Source organism: Coniophora puteana, assembly GCF_000271625.1.
Source record: "Coniophora puteana RWD-64-598 SS2 unplaced genomic scaffold CONPUscaffold_12, whole genome shotgun sequence".
Lineage (NCBI taxonomy): Eukaryota > Fungi > Basidiomycota > Agaricomycetes > Boletales > Coniophoraceae > Coniophora > Coniophora puteana.
In genome coordinates, this window is record NW_006913064.1 from 727185 (window position 1) to 748931 (window position 21747).

Sequence of the window (21747 nt, forward strand, 5' to 3'; positions counted from 1 at the left end):
AAGGAGCTCATAAACGGGAGACGCGATCACGTGGACGCTGTGACCCTGTGACAATGTCGCCTTTGTCACGGCGATTGCAATAATATTTGGACTGCTCTTCGATCGAGTGTTCCAATATCCAAGCACGCCATAATCGGACGTCGATACCATGGTCCCGAGTTGGTCCCGAGTTGTCAGCTCCAGGGATGCAGCCGTAAATATTCTTAGCTAGTCCGCTGTTGTCTTTCCGATAAGCCTCTCCCCTTCCCGACCATTGGACAGTTTGAAAACCAGAACTGCCGACCATTCCCTCTCAATGTCAACTTCAGGCCAGGAAGCCGGCACAGAGAACTCACCTTTGCTTCGCCGTCATGTTGGACATCAACCCGACAGTATATACCAGGCAACCTCAAGCTTGCTAGAGGATGGTGGTACGGATACCCTTGGTGAATCTTCTATGAGCCCCAGGGTCTAATATCAGCTGATCACAATGTTGCAGGTCCCCGGGCATCGTTTGGAGCACACTTTGATGCTATACCCGTTGAGAAGCGTCGATTAGGTCCGTTCTTATTGAGCATTCACCATTTTCGCTGCTTAAATATGATATTACCCGCAAACAGGCGTGATGAGCGCCGTGATGCTCATCTTTAACCGGGTGATTGGTACTGGGTAAGTCTGTTGTCTAGCAGACTTCTTCGAAGCCTTGAATAACTTACTACCTTCAGAATTTTCGCCTCGCCAAGTTTCATTCTACGATCGTCCGGAAGTGTCGGTCTCACTTTCGTTATGTGGATATTGGGATCTCTTGTCGCAGCAGCTGGCACCGCTGTATATATCGAGTTGGGAACGGTACGCTGCTCAGCAATTTGAATATAGGTCTATCTGACTCGATTTCTACAGGGACTTCCTCGAAGCGGTGCGGAGAAGACATACCTCGAGTTTATTTTCCGTCGACCCAAGTATCTGGTTACCTGTATATTCGCAATATACGTTCCCATTACCGTACGTCTACGTCTTCTCTCGCTGTGAACCGCCCTAACCAGACTGTAGGGCATATCAGCGGCTGCGGGGCTGGTTTTCGGAGAATGTGAGATTGTTGGACGCTGCTGCCCGTCACAATGTGCTCATTCCCCCTGTAGATGCTATAGCGGCACTTGACCTGGCACCGACCGCCTTTAACGTCCGAGCAGCAGCGTTCATTTGTTTGACATCATGCCTCATTCTTCATGGCGCTTTACTTGACTTGGGCCTACGTATACAAAATGCACTTGGTATCTTCAAATTCGTGGTCATCTTCTTGGTAGCGGGCTCCGGAATCCTAAGTCTTCTTAAATTTCCCGGGTTCGCTGTCGGCCCAGAGTTCGATCCTCCTCTCAGTTTCTCTTCATGGGATTCCTTCTGGGAGGGTAGTGATGTCGGGCCTACTGCCTTTGTCACGGGCATGTTCAACGTCATCTGGTAAAATTTCCAGTCAATCAGTTCGTGAACATACCGCTTAAGGTTGCTAGGTCTTACATAGGGTACTCCAATGCAAACTACGCACTTTCTGAAACACGAGATCCCGTTCGCACAATCAAGCGTGCCGCTCCGCTTGCGATGTTCTTTGTGGCCTGCTCATATATATTTATCAATATCGCCTACTTTGCAGTCGTCTCAAAGCAAGATATCCTCGGAAGTGGAACAGTCGCAGCGTGAGTGCTTGTTTTGCCTGCCGGGAGCAACAAAATAAACTGGCTCCCTCCGCAGTGCTTTGTTCTTTAGGAACCTCTATGGGCCTGCAACCGCTAGGGCAAGTTTCAGCCATACTGTCACAACCTTTCGTTTACACGACAACAGATTCTCAGTGCCATTATCGCGCTATCAACCCTCGGCAATATCCTATCCGTCTTCTTTACCCAAGGAAGGCGTAAGCATTATTCACAATATGTTAACATGTCATGATCTCACATGGTTGCAGTCGTGCAAGAACTCGGTAGAGAAGGCGTTGTCCCCTTCTCGTCACTCTTTGCCAGCAACAAGCCCTTCGGCGCCCCTCTCGCTGGAACCTCTGTGCAATATCTGAGCACTATCATTGTCGTCCTTGCTGCCCCTCCAGGCGATGCATATCTCTTCATAGTGAACCGTGCGCCTTTACTATACATATATCTCATTTTCCGTATTTTCTTGCTAACGCGCTGACATAGTTGCTTCATATCCCATGGTGATGTTCAACATGGTACTTACCGGTGGCTTATTGCTTCTCTACACGGCCCCTTTCAAAGCATGGGACTGGAACCCGCCGTTTAAGGCTTATAAGCCAGTCGTGGTATTCTTCTTCCTGGCTAATATATTCCTTGCCGTCATTCCTCTCCTTCCGCCAAACCGAGGCTTTGAAGTTTACGAACATCTTCCTTACTGGGTACGCACTTTATTATCCCAAGCTTCAGCCGATTGACAATCCCTTTCAGTCACACATCGTTATATCAATAGCCATCGGGCTTCTGGGAATCTTGTACTGGTTCGTTTTCTTCAAGTGGATACCACAAAGACGAGGATACCGACTAGAGCAAGAGACGGTCCTTCAGGATGATGGGGTATCACGGACTGTGCTTCGGAAGGTCCAAGATGATGCGGCGCATTAGTGACTTAGAACAGACGCGCTGATGCGGCGACACTGGGTTGACACAATCCATTCACTGAATAGATAACCAGCGCGATGGGATTTAAATGCTTTGTGATGTTCTTATGGTATTGAGCAGCCTTGAAGTCGCCCACAACCTCAAACCGTCTCCTGAGGGCGCACGACGAGCTTCACGCCGCTGACCTTGTTTGCCTTCATGCGGTCAAGGCCAGCGTTGACACCCTCCAGTCCACCAGAGAGAACCTCGACCTTGTTGGGCTATCGCAGTATGGGTGAGATCTCAGGATTGACATGCATAAAAAGCGTGACATACAACAATTGTTCCATCCTCGAGCCACTTGGGCAACGCCGCCCACCACCGCTGGCTGAACTCGGCGTTGTTAGGAGCGTACGGAGCCAAGTATACAAAGGTGGCGATGCGGTCGTCGCCCGCCTCGGGCTTGACCAGCGGCGGGTTTGTGATTACCAAGTGGCCGCCGGGGCCGAGCAGCGCCCAGGCCATGTTCTGTGTGTCCTGCTCCGAGATGGCGTCGTATACGATCTTGAAGGAATCTGCAGTGATTTCTTTGACGCGGGCGACAATTTGCTCCTCTGAAAGCTTTCGGTCGATGACGTGAGTAGCGCCGACTGACTTGAGGTATGCCTCGTGCGTAAGAGACGCAGTTGTGATGATAGTTGAGAAGCCGGAGATACGAGCGGCTTGAAGGGCTGCGCGGTTCAAAGGGTCAGAAGGTAATCCTAAGGATAAGTCTGAGCCACCTACCATACAGGCCAACAGACGAAGAACCGCCGAGAACAAGGATACTATGTCCCTTGTACGCACCTATCTTATCGGTGGGAGACGTCAACTTGGCGTTGTCTGGTCCGAAAAGCCCAGTGGCTGCAGTATCTAAGCAAACCGGGATAGAAGCCGCCTCATCAAATGACATGGCTGAAGGAATCTAAATCATGTTCATCATCCGGTTTGTCTGCTAACTCCCAGAAGAATTGGAGTCCGGATATGCCTTACCTTCGTTGTAAAATCGGGGTTAGCGAGCACGTACTGCTGAAAGCTGGCGTGATCATTGCTCGTGATGACTCCTCTAGTAATGCTGAAACCCCGGTCGTTACTGTGTGAGGATTTTATAGATAGCAGCAGGGACTTACACTCTGTCGCCCTTCGCATAAGCAGTGACGCCGGCGCCGACTTCCTCGACAACACCCGCAGTATCCTGTCCGAGCACGGCGGGGTAGGTTTCGACCGCAAAGCCGTACGACGCAATCTTCCAGTCAACCGGGTTCAATGCAACTGCGTGGGCCTTGACGAGGATTTCGCCCTGACCAGGCTTGGGGATATGCCTGGACCCGACTTCAAACTTGCCCTGCTTGGCCGTGAGGAAAAGTGCTTTCTGGGACATTTCTGTGTGCGGCTGGTAGGTGGTGAGACAGTAAAGATGAGCTGTATCTACGATGAACGTAGGACATCCTCTTTTATACCACCGTTAGGGCTCCAGACAAGCTCACTCAGCCCGAAAAGCCGGGACTCGTCGTATGCAAGCTAGAAGGTTCTTCTCTGTCAAGCCTAGCAACCAAGCGTCCTAGCGCCAGAGGCAACAATAAAAACGGTCGTAAACCGCGGCCTACATCGGTTCACGCAGCAGGAGTCAGCAAGCGCATATGCCGATTAGAACTTACTAATTCTCCCTCGAACGACCCCCTGCTGGCCTTTCGCGCATGATGAACAGAAGTAGTCCTTCAATCCACCAAACGAGACCGACCATCAAGGAGTCCAGAATTTACTAAGAGCAGGAACCGGAAATACTGGAGTTGGTCAGGTTGGTTTCTTGTTCCGCGTGCAAGCTGAGGCAAAGTTGTAAGCGCCCGGATCAGGCGGCGCGGTCGGTAGACTCCGACAGATCGGAATATAATATGCATACAGTATCACGCGCGTCCCTTCTTGCCACCGTCCATTGCACGAAATGCAGCCTTTATCAACCAATCCAAAGGGGAGACTATCATTGTTCATTGACCGTCACCACCCGCGGCTATCTAGGGAAGGGTAAATCTCGTGGAGTATCTAGTGACTGGCAATGAGCATGTATGGTCGCATGACTGCTAAATGTGCGCGCGCCGATACGTCTTGTGATAGCTAATACCAGCTGTGATCTGCCATAACCTGCCCTGGCAGTATCTGTCCATGTCAGGACCCAAACCTACGCTGTGCAGGTACATTTTTGAGGGTTGTCACGCCTTCAACGCGTGTATTTCAAGGCTGCGACTGTACATGTCGCAGATCCTCTCTCGCGTGCAGCTGAACCTAAACGCAATTAAAAGTAAGTTCAAGGGCGCAATAAGTTAATCGTCAAGGATGAACAGAGGTATAGGTACAGGCAGGTACATGCATTACAATATCATGACAAACAGTTACTAACTTCAGTTTTTATCTTTTCCTGTTCTGAAGTCCGAAGCACCAAGCACATCTACCATGATCTATAGTGGGACCTTCTTGAGGATGTTCCGCGATACACCATCCTCCTGCATTACCTCCACCTGCTCGAGCCTGTATCCTCGGCGCTTAGGGATCCAATAGAAGCATACGAACCAATAGGCGATACCGACCCCGCCAATGCCGAGCGCAACTGCCAGATGCGACTGTCCGCTCCATGAGTACCCCTTGCTTCCCGGAGGACAATGAAGGAAGATGACTCACCCAATACGGAAGGTTCTTGTACACCCCATGACCGGGTGCTGGCGGGACATAGGGAACAAGAAGCAGGAAGACGTTCGAGACGAAGAAGAAGATCGTCGCAGATTTGTATGCGCGGAAGGGCGGATTCCACCCGAAAGACTTGTATGCCGGAGTGTACAACAGCAGAAGTCCACCGGAGACAAGCGTGTTATAGATCGTAAGCGGATAGGAGGAAACTTGATAGATAGGTCAAGCGCCGCATCAGCCATTCAGTTGTAAGCAATTCAGACATCCCAGCTAAAAACTCACGATTGACAACGAAGAGATAGGCGTCCCCAGGTGGCGTAATCATAATTGTGATAGTGGCGATGAACCATTGAGTAAAGAGAGTGGCAAAAGGTGCGCCAAATGGCTTGTTGCTCGCAAAGAACGAGGAGAAAGGCAAGACGCCTTCACGTCCAATCTCTTGGATGACTGCATACAGTCAGACGCGCGTCAATGATAAGCGGTACCATGCAGTACTCACAGCGCGCCATAGTGAAAATGATCGCGAGAACGCTTCCAAGCGTGGATAGGGCGATGATGGCGCTGATGACCTGTAGGGAACACTTAATTAATAAAACGAACTCTTCCAAGATGCTTGTCACAGGAAATTAATGACGCACCCTGGCCGCCTCGGGGCCGTAAAGATTTCTGAAGAGCAGTGCCCTGAAAAAAAAAGAAGCTGATAAGCGATACTCGATGCCACAGCCCGTCAAATCACGCACGCGGCGACGCTGCTGCTGTTGAGCATGTCATCTTTGGCCACCACCGCATAATATGCGATGTTCATGGAAAGGTATGCGAACGTTACGAAGAGCATCGAGAGTGGTGCAGCAATCCTGATAGTTCGAACCGGATCACGTATCTCGGACATCGCATAGTTTGCGTTGGAATACCCTACAAACGACCTGCTGATCCTTAGTTTCTTGAACGTGTAGTCAAAGTACGCGTGGACGCACCATATAGCGTTGTACATTCCGGTAACGAACGCGTTCAGATCGAGGTTTGTACCCTCCCAAAACGTGCCCCACGTGTAGTTGTTCGGCTTTTCGTATTCGGGACGCACTTCAAATCCGGGTACGCCCGCGAGGACAAACAAGCCAGAGAAAGAGATGAGAATGATGACGAGGAACTTGAACAGCCCGAGCGCATTCTGTACCCGGAGGCCCCAGTTCAAGAACACGCCGTGGACAACCATTGCGAATGTGAGGCACGACACGGCCGTGATTCGAAGATTGAAAGGCGTCGGCACGATGTCGAGTGCTTGTAGTGTATCTGGAAGACGGTTCGGGAGGGATCAACAGGGGTGAGCGATGAGCTCACATTCACTGAAGACGCGTCCGGCAGCAGACAAGGATCCCTAAGAGCGAGATTAACGCATCTGCGTATTAGCACGCACGCTACACCAAGGTGAGTTTATGGCGACTCCACTCACGAGAAAGATGCCGAAAGCTGCGCACATGCACGTTATGAGGAACTTGGGACGCTGGTATATGTGCTCCATGTACGTCTTCTCTCCCCCACTCCGCGGGAGCCCCTGAGCAGCTCCACCGTTAGTCGAAGAAAACAATTGTAAGCGCGAAATGATCACGTACTGTTCCTAGCTCTACATAGACGGCGGTGCCGGTAGCAGCAACGAGCGCTCCGAGAATCCACATTACGAACGTCATTCCAACGCTCCCTGATGATCGGAGGATGAGACTAGGCGCAGCGAAGACGCTATACCCGACAAGGTAGGATAAGAATGTAGGCCTCGTAAGTAAGTCAAAGTAGACTCACCCAGTAGCAATGACGCGATTGAAGATTAACGAGGTGGCACTGGCAAGACCTGTCACCCCACACGCGATGATGAGACGACATTTTGGCGCATATACAGAGTAAGGCACGCACCGAGTGTGCGCTTCGACTTGGGGACTTTGTCAAACGCCTCTCCTGTTATTTCGTTGACTGGTTGTGTGACAATAAGATAGGGCTACCTATCGGCAGGTAAACATAGCACGTACCGCTCTGGTCGTCGCCTCCAGACGACTCATTGACATCCTTGAGTGATCCATAGCGTGTATGCGCTTGCAAGAGAGGCCGACACTCATCCTGGCTGGGTTGGAGAGCCGTAGAGGTTGAGCCAGTTGCTCGATATAGGTGGTCGTGCAAGGACGTCATCGTCGGAAGGGAGTGGGGAGGCATACGAAGGGACAGACGATATCCAGTATATAAATAAGCACCGAAAGGGGCGGCGGTGTTTAGGCCAGCACTTGAGGAGAGAAAGGCCGGTGGCACATTTTAGTACAATATATTAGGGTTGTCAGTGCCGTTCACCGTCTGTCCGCGAAAGGTGGTGATATAATCAGCAGCCCTAATCGAAAAGTCGCCGAGCGCGCAAGATGAAATCGTTATCTGTCCGCATGTAGACAAGCGTTAACACAGGCCTCTGCACCCTAGATCCAACCAGAGGAAACCCAGTTGCCAATGCAGCACAATCGGACCGGAGTAGCAGACAGCGAGGAAGGCGTGCTGCCGCACGGGGCGATCAAGGAATCCTTCCTCGCCACGAAGGTTCGTGTAACACGCCGAGAAAACATATTGACGCCGCACAACGTACCCTCGGAAGGACCACCATCTCACGAATGTGGGACTGAAAAAGAGCACCTGGAAGCCGTTTGGAGATGAGGTGTCTTGGTTACTGAACGAAGCGGCCAATCCTTGACAGCCTTTTGACAGCTGGAACGGAAGCAAAATTCAGGCACCAGAACGCTCCACAGCCATTCGTGAAGCTGGTGCGTCTATCATTTAACGCCTGTGACGTTCGTGTTCATGAACGTCCTACCACTCACAACGAGTGCGTATGAAGCATCAGCAGCCTGGCCGAACCAATTGATATATCAGCGCCGATAATCCGACATTAAATATTTCCTGTCACTTTCTTACCGCTACAGTCTGCAACATGCCTACAACAGATCGTCTGATAGCATAAATACACAGTTTACCACCTTCCAAATCCTGCTGCCTTCTCAGCTGGGCGCTCTCAGAGGGCATAAGTGCCTCGGGCACAGGTCCGGATAACATTCAAGCTTAAGCTCCAGCTTCCTTGCATCATTACCATCTCGAGGAGAGTCGGGCACATCCGCCACAACAATCCGCCTTCTCAGCTTAGTCGGCCCGCCTGACTCAAGCATCCGTCTTGTGCAACATTCCTTCCAGCTCCTTGACGCGCGTCTGCCACTGCTCCGCCTGCGATAGCTTCTTCTCGAGTGACTTGATCTCTTCCGAGAATCGATCCACCACCGGGCTCCTACTGCGATCTATCTTGGGCGATCCCGGCTCGTTCTCCCCGATCCGCGAGAACATCCAGCTGCCCGTGCCGTCGCCCGTGAGCGTAAGCAGGTTGTTGTGATACTTCGTCAATGACGGCCTGCGCGTTTACATAACGTATACAAAAGTGAACAAGTGCAGAGTGAGAATCATTTCGCGCTGGAGAACCGGAGGCGAAACACACCGTAGCGAGATGGTGATGAGCGTGATGCCCATCAGTTTCGCATGTTCGTACATTTGACCCTCGACGTCGCCCGACACCGCACTCGTGCACTCTGCATGGGGGTAATGCAACGAGATCACACAAGGTACGATCGTCAATGCAAGCCGTCAATCGTCGACAATAGGGCGGGTAGTAGATGGTTGCGGTGTGCGGTAATAGCGACAGCGTGAGCGAAGTAATAATTACCCGTGCAGGCCGAAGAATTCATCGTTACACCGAGGGATGATGTTGGGTCCGAAGGAAGGGAAGCCCAGCCATGCGAATCAAGGATTTCCCCATGCCACAATGGATGAAGAGATGTACGCGTCATTGAGTGTTGCGAGTGTCGGCGTTCGCGGCGAGACATCGCAAGTCAACGTTCCCGTATCAGAAGAGTCGTAAAGCCGCAGGAAAAGAAAGCAGCATAACACAGAGGGAACGTTCCGAATGGCCCACGAGGATTGTTTTGTGAGAAGTATTCCCGCGATTAACAGCATGATGATAAAATGCCGGAGGTCTAATCAGCATACCATGAGGGTTTCAGACGTGCAACGAGGCTCACCATCGAGGATGGCAAACTTGGGACAATGATAGAAAACACGGGCCATGGCCATCTACAGGATAGGGGTTAGCGCTTAGAACGTTACGAGAAGAATAAGATGCCGCGAAATGAAGAAAAGATCGGAGGTGTACCAGACCGCTCCAGCCGGTCGACGTCACCTTGGGACCACTAGCCCAAAGAATGTGCTCTTGCCGTTGAAGCGTCTACAGGCCAAGCGCTTCAACTCTCGGCGCTGGCACGAGCCCGACGTGACCGCCGCCGCCGCCACAATCATGACTCAAGTGATCCACCAGCCTTCACTCAATCGAGCCAGAAAAGGAGGCCAAGGCTAAGATGAACCCGATGGCAGAGCAGCCAACTCACCCGTTGCTTCTCCCCACCGCTCAATACATCTCTCCACTCCTTCGTGACGTCCCACCCACCCTCACGCCCCACAAGGTAGCCCAAGAACACGCTCTCCAGTATATCCTGGATCTCTTCCTCACTCCGTCCGCTCTCATAGAACTGCGCCACCGTATGCGGATACACGACCTGCCCGAGCAGCGTCCCAGTGGGGTGGTACGCCCTCTGCGGGACAACAAACACGCCCGGCCGCTCGCGCTCGAGATTGACATCGTGCGACGGCGCGGGGCGGCGAAGCTCCGCGAGCGGGCCCGAGGGCGCCCAGAGACCCGCGAGGACGCGCGCGACAGCGGTCTTGCCAACGCCGTTGGAGCCCGTGATCATGAGGTGTTCGCCGCGGCGGAGGTGCAACGACAGGTCGCGCACTAGCAGCAGGGCGTTCTCGTCGGGCTCGGAAGAGACGCTTTTTTCGTCATCGTCTTCGCCGCTCACGATTACCTTCGGTTCTGCAGGTGTGTCTCGATCGGAGGCGGTGCCAAGGTAAGGAATGCGGACGTCGACGTGGGAGAGGGTGAAGCTGTCGCTGTCTACGTGGGCGTCACCATCAACGGGGAGCGTCGATTTGGGCAGCGGAGGAAGATTATGGAGCTCGGAGAGGAGGGTATACAATCTGCGACGAAATGTGTCAATGCTTTACAAGGATATTGCATTGCTTCCAGCTCACCTTGTCGTAAGCCCAGCAAGCTCCAAAACATCCTTGTAGGCAAACATGAGGCGACCACCCGCATCGGCGAGCGAGAGCAGCAGTCGGCGATTTGAGATGTAAGCTATGACACTGTCAGGTTTTCATCTCAAACACGACGAAAAAACACCTACTCTCGGTACGACCTGCAACGACATCATCGCTCCCGTCTTGTCGCACTTCGTCTTCTCCAGCAACATGGTCTATCACCTCGTCCACAACCTCCGTGACCATCTTCTCCATCTCTTTCTGTTTCGCCTCCGCTTCCTTCCGTTTCCGGGTAATCAGCAGCGGGACGGCGATCAGACCATACCCAGCAGCAGACCACAGGTACTTGATAACGAAGTCCTCTGTCCACTCGTATGCTATGCGAATCTGTTGTACTCCATCAGTCAACGCACCCAGTCTGACTAGTTCTTTGGACTAACCTTGTATATTGAGTTAACGTGCTTGACGAGCTTCAAGTACGCCTTGGTCAGGATATCACGCTCCCTACTCCCACCGTCGTAGAAGCTACGTCACATCAAATTATGTAAGTCATGGTAATGGCTAAGAAGCAGCGACACATACGCAATTTCCTCTCCTTCTCTGCCGACGCGTCCGACACCTGTCCGGTATTCGCCCTCTAGGCGGGCCTCGACGGCTGCAAGCTTCCCGAATGCAGGCGTTGCAGCACGGAGGATCTAAGATAGATAGGCTCAGCGTTGAGGGCTGAGGGATGAAACGGGAGCATATATACTTTGCCTGTGATGTAATAGTTCACGAACAAGAGCACGGTCCCTCGGAATCCCAGTTCCTGGGCGAGTTGTGAAGTGAATAGTAGCATGTCCAACGTTGGCTTCAACAGATTTCCACTATAAAAAAAGAATGAATGGTGCTTTTTTGAAAAATTGTAGAGCAGACGTACTAGATTCCTGCAATACTGTCCGCCCAGGCTTCAACGTCAGCGGTGATGTATTGGTCGACACCCTCCAAGGGTACGCGGTAGTAGCGGTAGTTTGGTGCAGATGATAAGTAAAGATCATGAATGTATCGTGTTAGCCGTGTCCTGAACCTGATCGCAAGCACGGATTGGAGATGCCGAATCTTGAATCCGGATTATGAGATGGTGAGGAAGTTAGGGGAACCGTAAGGTGGCTCACCATCGAGTTCGTGTATATACTTGGTACTGCAAGCGCAAACCAGAGCCCCAGACCCCTCGCAAACCCTGCCTTGTCAGCCCTAACAAGATCTCTTACGATCCGCCCATCCAATCTCGCAACAGCGACACTCAGCACTGTCCGCATCACCAAGAAGAGCGAATGCGCAAGGAGGATGAACGACTCCCGGGAGTACCATTTCGGTATGGCAACACGGAACACGATAGCAGCAAGCTGTCTTGCAAACGCATAGTCAATGTTCGGCTTCGATGAAGCGGCTGGCGGCAAAGGGGGGAAATGCCGCGCATCGGCGGCGAGTCTCGACTGGGGGATAGTCCGCAAGCCGAACGCATTGGTCTCCGATGCTTTGTCTTTGCTCTTGCTTTCCTGAAGTCTTGAATCCTTGAGTTTATGAATGATTGCACCGCGGACAACGAGGAGAGCGACGAGGAGGATGTACAGCGGGCGGCGCGAGGACGAGCTCTTGAGGAGGTGGGCGATCTGCTCTGTGCGGTCTCTGGTGATCTTTGAGAATGCGACCATCGTTGGTCGGTCGCTAGTCGTAGGTCGTCGCCGGGAGCGTGTTACTCGCAGCGGCGATAGGGAAGTCGAACGGAGGGCAGCCTGAGTGAGCTCGTCAGCGTATGGGCGGACCCATGTGGGGAAGGATCAATGCATGTGATTCTTGATGCAAGCGCACCGATGCGTTCTGTGGTTGTTCCGTGACCCACGGCCCGGGCTTCTGATCCACGCTGACTTCATCCGCTCATTCCACTCGGCGCAGGCGCCGTGCACGGTACTCTCCCGTTAGCTCTGTGCCAATGCAGCCAGTCGTAAATTTCCACTCAAAGTACTTTGCTCAGCTCCGAAATGCTCAGTCCACCGAATTGGGAAAGATCATCTTATTCACAATATCCAACGTCTCCTGAGGCCTGAGACATCTGAGCGCCGAGCGCTAACACCAACTCCTCAAAAAACTCCTTTGCAGAGTGAACAGGTGCCATCAAGAATCTTTGAATAGGAAACCCGCTGCTCTGGTAAATCACTAGAACCTGCACTGGATCTGAATCGAAGGCTCCTGGACAGGCGCAGCTCGTCAGTAGCCAGTATCACGCGATATCCGCGGCACTGCCTTAACTGCTATGCTAGGACGGAGCTTGATAAGTGTCGTCTTAGTTTTTCATCGAGTTGCTATGAGGATCAACAGGCACCAACGGAGTGGAGTGAATCCGACACTGACAATGTTTAACGCTGGTAATATGATGGGGCAGTGCTCTGCTTGATATCAAGGGGACCAAGCATGCCGACGCCCGGGGGACTTCAGAAGGTTACCCTTGAACTCAGACCACGGGGGTTTCAATTTTAATGTTTCTTAAACGCTTGAGCCATGACAGAACAACCAGTCTCTCTAATATGATAATACAATATGATACAGTCAAGATACAAAGCTACTAAGGTGTGATTATCATAGATGCGGTCGACAACCACTAGTGCAAGGATAGATAGCGATAAGTTAAATATAAGTCCTACACCTCGGCGGTGCATGTAATGCTGTGTGATGGTATCGCGAAAGCCCAGTGGAAAGATAGATGGGAACTTGAAACGTCGTCTACGCTTCCCAGTTCCAGCCAGTGGAACCAAAGCGCATGTCGACGTGTTGAACTCCGGAGCCAGGGAGAATATCCGCGAGGACGCTGCACCAGTCGGCGAGATCATCCATAGCGCACTGGGGATCTTCCTGGGGAAAATCGTCGTCTGCAACACTGAGCTTGTCCACACGGGGGACCGCCTGAAGGGTGGTAGCTAGGGCAGTGGCTTCAGGGAAGAAGCGCGATGCGTTCAGATGAAGGTGCTCGATGGCGGGGTATTGCTGGCGAAGTCTCTCCTTCTCCTTCTCCACTTCTGCTTCCCTTGCCGCGGCGAGCGAACCCGACCTGGCCCTTGATGAAGCGACGGGTGGGAAGACAAAAGCCGAGCCAGTAGATGATGGAGAGACTGGTGTGAAAGGGATAACGGGCGAGTCGACAGGTGAGACCCAGCCAGGCGAAGTCAGTAGACGGGGCGTGGCTAGTGCACAGCCGAGGTCTACACGACTAAGCGTGCTGTTGGGAACGTGGGCGAGCCAGGCAGCACAAGCGAGGGGCTCGGTATCATCCGTCGAGGGGTCGACGTACATGCTGCCCGTGAGCGTGAGCTGCTCGAGGGTGCCAGTTTTTCCTTCACGGAAGTCTACAGAAGGATACGGCAGGACGGCGTCGCAGCCAAGGTAAGTATCGCAGATGCGAAGCGTGCGGAGGCGGAGGTCAAGAAGGGTGGGGAGATATAGGTTTTCGAAGGGAACTGTGCCATCGAAGGTGTAGCAGGTGTCGCCATCCTCTGTGAGAGGCACGCCGAGTGGGACGGAGCAAGGGTGCGCGAGCGCAGCCGAACGTGTGATGCGCGACAGAGAGAGGTGCTCGAGGGCAGGCACCGATCGCGCAAGGGCAACGACAAATCGCTCGGAGCTGTCAGAGGCCGTGTAAGTTTTCTAGTTAAGGTGAAACAGTTGGACGCATGACGTACACAGGTGCATCTTCTTCACGACGGGCGGGCTCAACGTCGAGGGCCGTCAGGCAGCTGAGACGCGTGAAGGCGGGCAGTGCGTGAGGAGCGAGCGAGCCATCCAAGGCGAGCGTAAGCTTCGATAGCCTGGGGCAACGATCAAGGAGGGCGATGAGGGCATCGGTGCGCGGATGTGTTTCGGCATTTTGCGAGATGCTGTGGTCGACCCTGGTATTGACAGACAGTGTTTGTATGTACTGTCCGTAGGTAACTGGAACGTTGTCGACGAAGCGCTTGAGGACATGGAACGAGGAGAGGTGGACATTGGCGAACAGAGTGGGGATCGTGAGGGTGTATGAAGAGCGAGAACAGTAGGCGAGGGCACGAGTCTCGGTGAGGGAGAGCTGGCCGAGGACGGCGAGCTGCATCTCGGTCGGGAGGGAGCACCAATTGGCCATGTTGTTTGAATGCGAGAACCTGATATTCAGGAGGGTCGGTTGTGTCTTGGGTCTTGGGTGAGGAGGGAGGGCTGGGACCGGTGATGGAGGACGGGGTGGAGCCAGGGGCCTTCTTTATATTCATGTCTGGTCAGCGGAAGTTTCTCGCCAGTGTCAAGCGCTTCTCTCCTGTCTTCTCGGAAGATCACCGGTTTATTAACTCCGTCCCATCACGTGCATCATTGGCCAATTCCATGGCATCCGCGTGCGCCGGAGCTGTCCGCCTCTCCTCGATCATCGGCATGCCCACTTTTGTCTGGTACTGATCGTCGTCACCGACTTGATGTTCTCCTGGCTGCTGGCCCACCTCCGCCATCCTCGGTTGTACGGCATGTACTTCCTTATTCCAGATGCCCGCCTCTGTCCGCCAGGGTCGACGGGTCCGTAACCCAACAAAGTTTCTTCCGCTCGCCCCGCTCCCAACGACTGCTAAAGTGTTATTACTGTCGGATGACTAGCCAGACACCCTTATACCTTCATCGCTCGCTGTCCAGCTTCCTGCATGTCTGCATGCAATCAAAGATGGCGTCGCTGTGACCAAAGGATGTGCGGCACAATGCTCATACACATGAGCACATGCTCCATCAAGCGCTGTGGCACCACCTTTCCAAGTTATCCTTGTATCCCACAAACCTATCCCACACATGGAACCCTTTCCTGCAGCTCAGTCTAGGGCTTCGCGCCTTTGATCGGACTCCCATGCGCAACCTCCATCCGGGCCATGATGAGACTTCGGGCCAGTCACTTCGGGATTGCCTAGCTGTCTCAATTAGGGTACACCGCCGAACATTCTTGTGGCCTCTTCCGCACAGGGGAAAAAACTCAACGTGCGGTAGTCGCACCGGGACCACGTACTAGCTAACTAGACCATGCACCCCCGACTGCATCGGCCGGCATCTCTCTCGGTGTCGTTCTCGCGGACGCGGTGGCCGCGTGCAGGTGCTACCTCAAAAGTCATCTCTCTCGAAGGTTCGCTGTGCATGCCAGTGAAATCCACCTTTTGGATACTTCAGGAATTACCCTACACCTACCTTTGTCCGAATCCCGGAACAGTCTACATCTGTTGCCTCGGTAACCTCCGCACTATCATCTTGCATAAACTCCTTATGTTGGATGTGCTTCTTGGACGACAGGGCTACCGACTGGAATTGCCCTGAGGTGTCCCTTGCTATCCCGCGGATGATTGCCCACGCAATACCGCTTGCTGTCTTTCTCGTGATCTGATCCGAGAACTGTTGGACTTATCCGTTTGCTGTACCCTATGATGCGACTGATTTAGGAACTTCCCAGATGCCCACTTGCAGCCCTTTGCCGTCGCCGTAGACACCTCTACGCTTGACAGTCTCTCTTACGGCAAACTAGTCGAAAGGATCAGGTGTACCACTCCGCCGACTCGTACGTTGTAGGCTTTGGGCCCCAGTCATAGCTTCCAAGACCTAGGCTGCGGGCTGTCATAAGGGTGTGGTTCCGCGGGTCAACTATCCTCGTATGGCTACTCTATGTACCAGTGGCCGCCTTCCGACCCGAGCGTCGACTCGGACGGGGAAGAAATATTACCCAATCACCGGCCACCGCTTCGCTCCAACAAGTACACTCGAGCCGGACCGTACCGGACCGCCGCTATCCGGGCATAAGCTTAAGTCCTGGAAGGTACTCTGGGCTCGAGGAATTTGGGAACATACTATGAAACAGTGACCTCCGACGCCGGAACCGAGGGAGGTTAATGTTGCCCACGCAGCAGGAACCAATCTATCCTGCGCGGAACGGGACGAATCTGAAACTCGGCGCCTACCCGGCGACATCAGGCTCAGCCTAAGGCAGCGTCGGTTTTGACAGCTGTCTAGCCATTCCCGTCTTACCCCACGGGCACCAGAGAGGCAATAAGACTTGTTCTCCACCATCTTACGTTCTATACAGGGCTAATTTCTCTCTTTATCAGGACATTTGTTCGGTAGTACAGCTGTAGCGGTTGTCGTTACGCTCACGTACGTGTGTGCAACTCATTCATGCCTACAGCATTAGACCATCCTCAATCTTCTTGGCCCCCCCGAAGCTTACACCTCGTACTGATTGTGTGCAGGGTGTACCCTGGTGGACCTCTCACCCAGTTTCTACCTATTAAAAGCCCATGCTGATCAATCCCTTCCCTTGATACCTTCCGTAACAAAGTGTCTGCGGATTGATGGCAACGCCCAATAGACTCTGTTCCTGTGCTCCTACCTTCACGGATTTCCTCATGTTGCTCACTTATCACGACTCCGCCCGTTGTCCAACAACATCAACAACATGGGACAGCCTGGGATGTCTGACGCATGTAGATCCGGTGTCTTGATTGATTTCAATGTCCTGACACTGACAGCCCGTCGCCCCTATCTATGGCCACCAACTCTGTGCACGGCATATTTTCACAGCGAATGGACACCGAACAACACGCCCTTGTTCTCTCGTTGCGTTGTCCGTATCCTCAGATGCAGATGTAACGACCTATTCGCCCCTCCTCACCGCAACCTGTGTCGGGTGCTCGTTCTCGTCTTGTTGACAATGTCCACAAGTGTTGTTGCTGTCTTCCTGTCTTCTCTATTCGGGTGCACTCTTCTTTTTCGTAATGGATGCTGTGGTTGACGATAAGAACAAGTCCGCCTCTGTCGCTATGATAGATCACAGAGCTGGAAAGTCACTCCCGACGGACAGGCAACCTCCCGTTCCGAGTCAACGCCGGGCATTGCCTAAAGCTTGTATAAGGTTTCCTGCGACCACATGGATTAACACTGGGCTGAGGTGCTAAGTATAGCACACTCTTTCACAGGAAGCTTTCTGCAGTGTGAGCTACAATGTCTCGACGCGATAACGAGCGACAAGATGTTGAGGCTGCTGAGGTACTGACGGACAAGCAACGGATATCAGAAAGTTCACCTGTCCCCCAATGTCTACGTGCTGCTGGCCCTGTGGTGACGTTTAGCTATCTCTGACAATTGCTGGTGCCTTGCCAATGTCGTGTTCCCTCATAATACTCCTATACATCAAGCCCTCAGCATGAATGGACCTCCTCGGGGAACGCAGTGGGCAATCACTAGTCACGAAAACCTTCCGCTACTTGCTAGTACGTGGCTGTTGAACGCTCACAGGCCACCCGGAACCATACCCCACCAACGGCACAAGTATGCGTTCATTAGTGACCCTGCCTGACATACTTTCCGATCTCCATGGCCGACGGATGCCGCGCGCACAAACAATGTAGATAGCCTTAGTCACTGGTAGAAACGTTGAAGACCACCGTCCTAGACGGAGCCAGGCCAAAGAACATCGGCATCTCCGTTCCTCGTTCGCATAATACGGGCCTTCAGCTTCTCATATGTCAGCCCGGTCCTGCTGCGCGCTAGTAGCCACACCGGACCAAAGAACATAAACGTCATACGATCACTCCGAGCCGGCTGTACGTGCACCCGCTGTGTGCGCGTTATGCCATTCCGACGATGATCGCCCGGGTCCGATCCCAGCGATATATGACGCGGATCACCATAACTCCCTTCCGACGTTCATTCACTTGGTCACCGAGCGTAGGTACTCTTTTCCACGGCGCCACGACGTCTTCGAGCGAATGGCCCCTATATGAGTTCCTCCGCGTTTGCCGGAGAACGGGAGCAGAGCACTGCATTGATCGGCGTCGGAGGCCCGACGGTATCGACGCTGTTCGGGACAGCTTCGGGACGTTCAGCTCGGGCTCTGTGCGCGCCTAGTTCTAGCTATGCAGCCGCCGGCTGCGGGTCACTACAGTACTAGTTACTTAGTATCGCCTTTGAAGCAGTGCCAACACACAGTCTCGCTATAGACATACCACACGTTCGTGTCTTTCGGGGGTCCGCCTTGTTCTGCCGGCATCTTTCGGTATCTCTGTGAAAACACATCCTGCTTGAGACACTGCTGCATGATGGCACTACAAAATAACTTGGGATCCGTCGACCACAATATACTGACTTGGGCTCCGATGCGAAATCACACAGTCACTGATACGTCAGGCTCTTCCCGCTGTCCCACTGATAAATCCAATGCACTTACACCCTTGCTTGGCGGGTTCACTGATACCAGGTACAATAATAGCAAGCCACCCTTTGAGGTAGCATTCCCTTCTCTTCTTTCATACCAATGCAAGAAAGGGTCCATGCACTACACCTCTCACAAAGCTGCCGTGTCAACAAGACGTAACGAAGCAATTAAATCAATCAAGGCTATATTGTTCGTTTCAGCGCCGAGATAAATTACTAAAAAGCAAATCAGACATAGAACATGAGGCATCGGATGCAAAGAATCACAAATGAACAAGTTGATGTATAATAGGCTGATGAGACACGTTAACTGGCATGATGTTATGTCGTATCCGTGCACATTGACGTAAACAAGCCTGAGTGTAATGCGAACTTGGATCAGATACTATGATCTCATAATCAGGTTGAGTAAGTCCTTGTTGATTCTCCATTTCTCTTGATCAAGCATATATGATAGTTTCTTGGAAAGTCGAGCTACGTATCCTACACAACAGACAGACTACGACTTGTATCTTCGAACAGCCACTAGAGCGTGACAACTAGCTTGACACCGCTGACCTGGTTAGCCCTCAAGCGGTCCAGGCCTGTCACAATTCCGCCCAAACCTCCAGGAACGACCTCCACTTTGTTTGGCTAGGGTAGCTATATTGAGAATGGACGACCGGTTTCAGTCAGTTCAAGCACTCACCACAAGAGAACCATCCTCGAGCCACTTCGTAACCTGGTCCCACACAGCGGTGCAGACCGGCCTGTTCGGCGGAATAGTTGGTGCGGCGAATACCCATTTGACAGTGCGTGTGTCCCCAGCCTCGGGCTTGACGGTGGCCCCAACAGTTGTGACCAAGTGGCCGCCGGAAGCGAGCACCGCCCATCCGATTTTCTGGGTGTCAGGCTCGCTGATGGTGTCATACACGATCTTGATGTCGTTGGAGATGCTGGTCACGGCCTGAATGACCTCAGCTTCGGGGAGGGTACGATTGATGACGTGCGTTGCTCCGAGGGACTTGAGGTAGGTTTCGTGGCGGAGCGAAGCCGTGGCGATGATTGTGGAGAAACCGGAGAGGCGAGCTAGCTGGATAGCTACACGACACGAATTATTCAGCGAGAGAACTTGTGTTTCGCAGCATTCGTATGAAACGTACTATATACACCGACAGATCCAGAGCCACCGAGAATCAAAATGGACTGCCCTTGGTATGCATTGAGTTTCTCTGTAGGTGATGTGAGGTTTCCGTCCAAGGGCCCGAAGAGCCCGATCGTCGCGGTGTCCACGCCGGTAGGGAGAGAGGAGGCCGCTTCCAAGGAGATGTTGGACGGGATCTGGTTCATACTCATGCCATTCCAAATACCCGAAATTTACAACAACTTCACGTACCTTTGCCGTGAGGTCAGCAGGCGCAAGCATGTACTCCTGGTAGGCGCCATGTGCGTTGCTGTTAAATCCTGCCCGGGCAGCACTGTCCTTTGCGTCAGACGTCAACTCACCAACAAATAAGAACAGGAACACGGACACTCTTTCGCCCTTGACGAAGTTGGTCACGCCGGCGCCAACTTCTTCAACGATGCCTGCGACATCTTGGCCGACAATGGCAGGGTAGTGCTCGATTATAACACCGAACGCCTGCTGCTTCCACTCGAGCGGATTGATCCCGATGGCATGTACTTTCACGAGGATCTCGCCATCACCTGGCTTGGGGATATCGGCGGGCCCAACCTGGAACTGTGCTTGCTTAGAGGGAATAAAGAGAGCCTTCTGAGACATGTTTGTTGGCAGACGATGAGTGATTCTTGGAGATGATGATGTTGGATTTGCCCAACCGCTAACTTAGCCTTATATACCACTGCGTCTGCGCGCCAATGGAGTGCAACGCCATCATCCTGAATGACTTTGAAAAATCAGGTCAGTTACTCTAGAGCGATGATTGCACACTATGTCAATGAGCTGACTCATGTTTTCGGCCCGCGCTGACTGGGCTGAGTTGGGCTGACCCGGCTGAGTCGCACTTAATGCTGGTAAAGTGAACACTATATGACAATGCATGTCTCGAGGCCGATAACGCGTATCCACACGGCATCTAAGGAGTCAAGGATTTACCAAGTTTCTTTGTGGTATGTGGCGGGCTGCATAATAAGCCGATCGCCACTGACCTACTTCATGATTAAGCTAGCCACCAGCGAGCGCTTAAGCAGATGCAGCGGGATGAGCGAGAAAGTGACCGGGAAACATTGGTATCAGACACAGTGGCCTTTATCCGGGTTACAAGGCGCAGATACTACGTACCTGATCCATCGGACGTGTGCTTGGGATTGGGCGAGTCCGTCAGCTAAATGCATCGACTCGGACCTGAAGGGGCTGTGAGCTCAAATTTCCCACGATATTGCCTGAGTCACCCGAGAGTCGCTCGTTTCGAAGGCCCATACAGCGACCACCCTCGAGCTCCTGCCCTTTGCACTTACTACATCATGCCCAAGTGCGTAGTGCATAGAACAAGTGGGTGCTGGAGGGTGCATGTCTACTCTTTTTTATCCACAAAAGATCATTTTCGTTCATCTTCCCGTGCAACAAGGGCGAGTCGTGTGTGATTGCAATCGGCCATTTCAAGACTCCAACAATTTCGTGAGCATTGGCGGAATGCTTGCCTGATCGATGCAGATCGACGAAGATAGGACGGAGGGTGTTTCTTTGCATAGGTGAGTACTCTTTCAAGCGGATCGCTAAGACCAGCAAGAATAGCGTCGTCGATGGGCGTTATGCTACCCAAGACCTCGGACAACGCTTCGGCTTGCCACTGCCAGTTCTACCTACATACATACCAACCGATCACTCTAAGGGTTGACGATGGCCGTCAGATAGAGGAGAGTCGTTCTTCATCGTTTTATTTTCACTCCAGTCAACGGCGATCGCAATCCTACATTTGACCACGCTTACCGCAGGAATATGGGGATCTATATCTGAGGAGAAGAATAACATCGCCAAGCCTGTTCATGGAATGTGCATACAACTGAAACAGGCCAGGCACCGCCGTTGAGATTTTGAAACGTTGAAACGTTGACTTGGGGT

At 52.7% G+C, this 21747-nt stretch overlaps 5 protein-coding genes across 5 annotated transcripts; 1 reads left to right on the plus strand and 4 right to left on the minus strand.

The window, feature by feature from the left end:
• Positions 1–134: 134 nt before the first annotated feature.
• On the plus strand, positions 135–2852 carry CONPUDRAFT_109718 (APC amino acid permease). The gene is made up of 13 exons (XM_007774420.1): positions 135–425; positions 479–538; positions 600–648; positions 705–828; positions 880–981; positions 1030–1066; positions 1119–1437; positions 1488–1670; positions 1726–1786; positions 1816–1885; positions 1937–2101; positions 2163–2377; positions 2427–2852. Exons 1-13 carry the CDS (start codon positions 296–298, stop codon positions 2598–2600), a joined length of 1689 nt encoding a protein of 562 aa, XP_007772610.1. The 5' UTR covers positions 135–295; the 3' UTR covers positions 2601–2852.
• Positions 2853–4925: 2073 nt separating this feature from the next.
• Positions 4926–7478, minus strand: CONPUDRAFT_129425 (APC amino acid permease). Its single transcript, XM_007774421.1, has 13 exons — positions 7313–7478; positions 7200–7256; positions 7089–7137; positions 6905–7028; positions 6745–6846; positions 6633–6669; positions 6269–6584; positions 6035–6217; positions 5933–5975; positions 5794–5863; positions 5577–5741; positions 5289–5503; positions 4926–5230 (listed from the first exon to the last, which is right to left on the minus strand). The coding sequence occupies exons 1-13, from the start codon at positions 7467–7469 to the stop codon at positions 5069–5071; spliced, it is 1680 nt and encodes a 559-aa protein (XP_007772611.1). The 5' UTR covers positions 7470–7478; the 3' UTR covers positions 4926–5068.
• A 16-nt stretch (positions 7479–7494) lies between these two features.
• CONPUDRAFT_129429 (uncharacterized protein) lies at positions 7495–12148 on the minus strand (the record flags this gene model as incomplete). Its single annotated transcript, XM_007774422.1, has 13 exons — positions 7495–8080; positions 8141–8167; positions 8235–8718; positions 8803–8893; positions 9383–9434; positions 9746–10394; positions 10449–10551; positions 10601–10841; positions 10895–10979; positions 11037–11149; positions 11206–11320; positions 11374–11552; positions 11609–12148. 11 exons carry the CDS (start codon positions 12146–12148, stop codon positions 8475–8477), a joined length of 2412 nt encoding a protein of 803 aa, XP_007772612.1. The 3' UTR covers positions 7495–8080; positions 8141–8167; positions 8235–8474.
• Positions 12149–12954: 806 nt separating this feature from the next.
• On the minus strand, positions 12955–14678 carry CONPUDRAFT_146243 (uncharacterized protein). The gene is made up of 2 exons (XM_007774423.1): positions 14168–14678; positions 12955–14109 (listed from the first exon to the last, which is right to left on the minus strand). Exons 1-2 carry the CDS (start codon positions 14602–14604, stop codon positions 13215–13217), a joined length of 1332 nt encoding a protein of 443 aa, XP_007772613.1. The 5' UTR covers positions 14605–14678; the 3' UTR covers positions 12955–13214.
• A 4533-nt stretch (positions 14679–19211) lies between these two features.
• Positions 19212–20448, minus strand: CONPUDRAFT_157460 (GroES-like protein; the record flags this gene model as incomplete). Its single annotated transcript, XM_007774424.1, has 5 exons — positions 19212–19319; positions 19375–19766; positions 19829–20006; positions 20062–20143; positions 20198–20448. The coding sequence occupies 5 exons, from the start codon at positions 20446–20448 to the stop codon at positions 19212–19214; spliced, it is 1011 nt and encodes a 336-aa protein (XP_007772614.1).
• Positions 20449–21747: the final 1299 nt, after the last annotated feature.

Bases quoted from the DNA above. Each gene is read 5' to 3' on its own strand.
- CONPUDRAFT_109718 (XM_007774420.1), top strand. From the start codon at position 296: ATGTCAACTTCAGGCCAGGAAGCCGGCACAGAGAACTCACCTTTGCTT. The intron at 829-879 runs GTACGCTGCTCA...CGATTTCTACAG, and splicing joins TATATATCGAGTTGGGAACG to GGACTTCCTCGAAGCGGTGC. The intron at 982-1,029 runs GTACGTCTACGT...ACCAGACTGTAG, and splicing joins CAATATACGTTCCCATTACC to GGCATATCAGCGGCTGCGGG.
- CONPUDRAFT_129425 (XM_007774421.1), bottom strand. From the start codon at position 7,469: ATGACGTCCTTGCACGACCACCTATATCGAGCAACTGGCTCAACCTCT. The intron at 7,257-7,312 runs GTACGTGCTATG...TCACACAACCAG, and splicing joins TGGAGGCGACGACCAGAGCG to TCAACGAAATAACAGGAGAG. The intron at 7,029-7,088 runs GTGAGTCTACTT...TGTCGGGTATAG, and splicing joins AATCGCGTCATTGCTACTGG to CGTCTTCGCTGCGCCTAGTC.
- CONPUDRAFT_146243 (XM_007774423.1), bottom strand. From the start codon at position 14,604: ATGGCCAATTGGTGCTCCCTCCCGACCGAGATGCAGCTCGCCGTCCTC. The intron at 14,110-14,167 runs GTACGTCATGCG...GGCCTCTGACAG, and splicing joins CGTGAAGAAGATGCACCTGT to CTCCGAGCGATTTGTCGTTG.